This window comes from Microtus pennsylvanicus, chromosome 11, assembly GCF_037038515.1.
Source record: "Microtus pennsylvanicus isolate mMicPen1 chromosome 11, mMicPen1.hap1, whole genome shotgun sequence".
Classification (NCBI taxonomy): domain Eukaryota; kingdom Metazoa; phylum Chordata; class Mammalia; order Rodentia; family Cricetidae; genus Microtus; species Microtus pennsylvanicus.
The window spans coordinates 756,136-761,885 of NC_134589.1; the positions used below are offsets into that span (position 1 = coordinate 756,136).

Sequence of the window (5,750 nt, forward strand, 5' to 3'; positions counted from 1 at the left end):
ATGAGAAAGGTCAATTTTTTTAATTTTGGTTTTGTTATTTCTTTTTAAACCACAGACTCTCTATTTTGACTGTTAGTATTTTTTTCCTGCTTCAAATTCTAAATGACTTATATAACCAGAGTTTTCACTCTGCTGGAGAGCTCTGGTTCTGGGTCAGACTTCCTTCCTTTCCTTTCTTTCCCTTTCCTTCCTTCCTTCCTTCCTTTTTTTTTTTTTTAAATTAGGGTTTCACTGTGTAGCCCTGGCTGCCTGGAACTTGCTGTGTAGACTGCACTGGCCTTGAACCGCCTCTGCCTCCAGAGTGCAGACTGTAGTCATCTTTCTTTTCCCCATTTTAGGGATAATGGGCACTCACTTTCTCCTTCATTCTTTTATAATTTTATATTTCACACTGTCTTAGTTAGAGTTTCTATTGCCATGAAGAGACACCATGGCCACTGCAACTCTTATAAAGGAAAACATTTAATTGGGGGCAGCTTACAGTTTCAGAGGCTTAGTCCATTATCATCATGGTGGGACATGGCAGTGTGCAGGCAGACATGGCGCTGGAGAAGGAGCTGAGAGTTCTACATCTTGATCCACAAGCAGCAGAAGGGAAGACTGTGTCTCGCACTGGGTGTAGCTTGAGCATAGGAGACTTTAAAGCCTGCTCCCCCTCCCCACAGTGACACTCTTTCTCCAGCAAGGCCACACCTACTCCAACAAAGCCACACCTCTTAATAGTGCTACTTCCCATGAACCTATGGGGCTATTTTCTTTCAAACCACCACACACATGTTTAAAATGCCATCTGAGTTTTACTTTGACTGAGAGGCACAGTAACCTGCCTGGTGGCAAACCTCTTGTCTCCAGGGCCATCCTGGTTCAGATAGGAGCCAGGCTACCTCACTGGAAGGTTATAGTGACGGGGTGAAAGCGGCACAAAGGCTTTGGAGCCTCTGCTCCCCTGGTCATCGTCCACATTGTGTCTAGATCAGAGGCAGGTGCTTCTGACTCTGCACCTGAGTCCCATGGCCCCAGACACAGGCATCCACAGCGAGGCTGACCGGTGAAGGGTGGCCTCGACCTCCTGCCCAGGCAACACCGACCAGTGGCTCCCACCCGGGTCTAATGCAGGATAGAGCAAGAGCCCCAGGCAGGGTGGGTGGACCTGACATCCCAAGGGCACGTGATCCTGGAACACTGTCCTGGAACATGGTGTCCCCAGAAGCCAACTAACTCATCCTGGGACGGTCAGAGGCCAGCTCCGCCTTCCTCTAACACTCTTGACAAAAAAGCACCGGTTACATCACACGGACATTGCAGCTTTTTTCTTCTTTGCTAGAGTTTGAGTGTTAGGTGGATGAAGTCTAAAAGCTAGAGAACTTGATCTATCACCCTGTGTCCCCCAGCCTCTGTGGGCTCATTGATCACACAGGCCCACAGTTCCCCCTCCCCAGCCACTGGCTACCACTGGCTACGCCTGGACTCAGGTGGAGACCCTGTCAGCTCATTAACAGCCAGATCAAGCCTGGGAGTGTGGCCACTCCACCTCCTCCTCCCTTCCACTTCTCCTGACCCCTTCCCCTCCCTCCTTTCATCAAGTCCTCTCCTGGCTCTTCAGAGCAGCATAGGCTTTCTCCATTATAACTGTAACTTTCCCTGAATAGGAATTCTCCAGCAGAGCTTTTGTTTGTGCTCGGTGTGACAGGAAGGTCTCAGTGGAGGGCGGCTCCAACTTCCAGCTAGACTCGAGGGCAGGTAGGCCATCTATAGGCCTACCTCTGTAGCTATGGGCCAAAGGAAGACAGAGCCAAGGTGTGACTCTGTGATGGTGGTCATGCCCAACCCCACCAGCCTCACCTCTCTTGAGTCCCAGAGACACAGAGAGACTTGGAAGCTAGGTTTGGAATCACTCATGTTGGAAGCTGACATGTTACCCCCATTGTCAGCTTGTCAGAGGCAGCATCTCTGTTAGATGGCAGAGTGTGCTGAATGCGTCTAGTGTGTGTTTGTATATGCTGTGTGTTTTGTGTACATTGTATGTTGTGTCTGTGGCATGTGCATATATGCATGTGTTGTGTTTGATATGGTATGCGTATTGGGGTGAATGTGTGAGGTAAATGTCTTACGCGTTTGTTGTGTGTGATGTGGAATGTGTGGTGGGATACATGTTTGTGGTGTGTACTTGCTGCATTTGTTCTATGTGGGTAGTGTACGTGCGTGTGTGTGCGTGTTTTTGTATGCGCGTGTGCATGCATGTGTATGTGCATGCGTGTACATATGTGTGTTCACGTGCATGGGTTTGTGTGTGCGTGTGCGCATGTGTGTGTACTTGTGTGTGTGCGCGCATATGTGCATGTGCACATGTAAGTACTCATTATCATTATTCTGGTACCAACCTCTGTCAGTGCTGGCCCAGAAAGGCCCCGAGGCCAGATCTAGCAGGTACCAAGACTCTAGGATAGTGATTGTCACAGAGATACCGGTTATTCATCTAAGTTTTCCCAGGACAGTGGTTCTTATTACAAGTGGTCTTTTAGAAGCTCCAGCTTTAGGACTTTGTTCCTGTCAGGATGGTAGGGACATCTAGGATATATCAGGTCCCTCTGGGTGAGGACACACACTCTTACAGACCTCACTAGGTTTCCCCTCTGATATCAGCTCTGGGGATGAAGCTATACTCCCCATTGCTCAAGCTTTTGCAGTTCATGGCCACCCCATCCTGTACTGTAGAGCAGTCTCTGAGGGGAGGAGAGGTGTGGTCCTCTCTGGGGATGGTATCCACCCCTTCAGTTGTGTGCTGACTCTGGTCACAGTGCCCTAAGTGGGCACTGGATCATCTGAACTCTGGAGAAGGAGGAAGCCTCTCTGAGAAATGGGGGGCCTGGAAAGAGGATGAGGCCACAATAGAAATGAATGTCAAGTAAGGGTGGAACAAACTTGGACCCAGCTCTGAGTTCTTTGAGACAAGAACTGGAATTGGACTTTATCAAGAAAAGGGGCTTTCTAAAGCTGAAGCCCGGCATCAGAGACGCAGTAAGGTTTGGGGTAAAGGAGAGGGGCAGCACAGGACAGGGGTCTCAGCTGGGTTAGGATGCTCGGTCCCACTGCCCACATCCTCAAGTGATTCACTAGTCAGTTTCTGGTTTTGCAGAGCTGAGGCCTCTCACAGGCTAAGCAAGTTTTCTGATACTGAGCTATATTCCCTGTGGCCAGCCACCAGAATCTACATCTGGAACACTGTATCACTCCAGAGAATCTACATCTGGAACATTGTATCACTCCAAAGAATCTACATCTGGAACATTGTATCGCTCCAGAGAATCTACATCTGGAACATTGTATCACTCCAGAGACCCGCACTCCGAATCCTGCCACAAAAGTGCACCCGACCTTCAGCAAGAGTAAGGTACAACAGCCTCTGATGATCACCCTGAAGTGGGTGGACAGGTGTGGTCTGGTCATGGCAAGAGAAATGGCCAGCCAACAAAGGATGTCCTGAAGATGGTACTTGGGGCAAGGAAACAGTTTGTCCAGGAGCAGTGAAGCCAGGGCCTTATTGCTGTCACTGTGAACCACATTTGGGTTTTGACTATCTCATCCAAGAACTGTAGCCTGCAGGGCTTCCTTTGTGTACTTGAGCTTCACTGCTAGCTGGGCAGTTTCTCCTCCCGGTCTACCCATGCCCCACCCCCAGCCTCTTGTAAACCTCTCCATTATCCGCCCTCCTTTCCACTTTAAATAAAGGGGAGGCCTCCCATTCACAGGCAAAGGTTTGGAAAGCAGGCGTGCCCTCACCAAACGCTCAGGTGCTTCACACTGGGGATCCCCTGAGGCCAGGACCACCCCCATCCCAACTTCCAACCCCAGCACAGAGGCAGGGCAGACTGCAGAGTACAGGGTTTATTGTTCCTTGTGCTTATGGAGACAAGAAGCTACCTTGGGTCGCGCTAGGGGAGGGAGAGGGTAGATCTTGGCTGCAGGGCTCTCACCAACCAGTAGAGGGGGGTCTTTAAGGCCGGAAGGGTTTTCTACAGATCTGGTTCACGGTCTGGCACTAGCTGCTCTGGGTAAGTAGGCTTTAGATGGTCAGTTCACCAGGGTCTACAGAAAGCGGGTCTGGGCCGCAAGGTCTGAAGACTCTGAGAGACAGGTTTGAAGGAGGCGCGGGTTGGCACTGCCACTGCGGGAAAAGTGCTGACGGAGCTGGAGTGAGCAACAATGAAGAAAAAACAGGGAACTTTCCGGAAGACAGCTGAGAAGGACGGACAAGATGGTTAGGTTTGAGTAGAGGATTCTGGGACGGGCTTCTCGGTGGCCTGGCTTTGGGTCCTTGCACATTTAGACGAAGGCCCCACTAGGGGGAACTGGGGACAGCATGAGGGTCTCTGTGGTCTGCTGGCTGCTGGAGGACACCGAGCGGCCGGAATTCTGCTGGAGGTGGACTTGGCTGGGCAGGAAACTGCCAGCACTCCCTGGGCCACGGCAACTGCTACTACCCAGTGCTCGCTGGCGGCCACGCAGGTACTCACGATAGTTCTTGGTGAGCAGTGTATAAAGGAAGGGATTGACGCAGCTGTTGCCGTAAGTGAGGCAAGTGGTCAGGTAGTTGACAATGCGTGCAGTCTGGGGTGCCAGTGGCATGGCCTCGTGGTACTGGGCCAGCAGCTGCCACAGCCAGAAAGGTAGGAAGCAGGCCCAGAAGAGGAGGACGATGCCAAAGATGAGGTAGAGCACCCTGGGGTTTGGCAGCCGCCGCGTCTGCTTGAAAGAGGCTTGCTGAGATAGCCAGTAGGCCCTGGCCAGGCGGACATAGAGCAGCCCAATGACCAGGCCAGGCCCCACAATGCTGGTCCCGAAGAGAAGCGTCAGGTAAATACGGTGGGCACGAGGGCCCCAGGATGGCAGGCAAAGGCTCTTGGGCCCTCTGTGAACCAGCCGGATGGCCAGCATCATGGGTAAGGTCAGCAGCAGTGCCAGCAACCAGGTGCCCAGTGCCAGCAGCTTACGGTAACCCTTGGAGCGCTGCACTGTGTCCAGAGGTCTCAGCACCGCTGCGTAGCGCTCGCTGCTCATTATGGTCAGAGTGAAGATGCTGGCGTGCATGGTGAGGAAGTCCAGGCTAAAGAGAACACGGCAGCCCGCATCTCCAAAGTGCCAGTCCTTTGTTATGTAGGTGGCTACGATGAAGGGGATGCTCATCAGGTACAGCAAGTCGGCCAGTGCCAGGTTGACCACATAGACATACATGGAGGCTGAGGCGTGCAGGAAGCGGCACATGACCACCAGGGTGTACACGTTTCCCACGATGCCCACCACACCCATGGCTGAGAGCACCGCCCCAATGGCACCTGTGGCCACCAGGTCTTTCAGGGAGCTGCGATCTGTTGGGCCAGTCCAGGAACTGTTGAGGGACACATTGGGGCCGCCAGGCAACTCAGACACAGTTTCTGACACGGTCAGCATGGGGAAATTGGTTGTAGACTCCAGGCTCAGCGCCATCTCTGTCCTTACACTGGGCTTCTGGTGGGAGTCCCACTGCTCAGAGAGGAGGGCCTGTGGAAAACGTGTCCTGTGGGAGAAGATTATTGTCAAATGTGCAAGATCGTCACTTCCATGCCCTAGCAGCCTCTACGAGGGACACAGTCACTACCCCTCTGAAAAGAGACGAGGGCTCACCAAGTCCTGTCTCCTGTTGGAACCCTCAGAAGAACCCCCTTTGTGTCATCTCCCCAGCGACACAGGCGACCCTATAGCCATTGGGACCC

General features: G+C 52.4%; 1 protein-coding gene across 1 annotated transcript; it reads right to left on the reverse strand.

Annotated features, from left to right (window-relative positions):
- Positions 1 to 4,323: 4,323 nt before the first annotated feature.
- Uts2r (urotensin 2 receptor) lies at positions 4,324 to 5,484 on the reverse strand. Its single transcript, XM_075942188.1, has one exon. It carries the CDS (start codon positions 5,482 to 5,484, stop codon positions 4,324 to 4,326), a length of 1,161 nt encoding a protein of 386 aa, XP_075798303.1.
- Positions 5,485 to 5,750: the final 266 nt, after the last annotated feature.

Excerpts from the sequence above, each read along its gene's own strand:
- Uts2r (XM_075942188.1), bottom strand. The coding sequence starts at position 5,484 with ATGGCGCTGAGCCTGGAGTCTACAACCAATTTCCCCATGCTGACCGTG.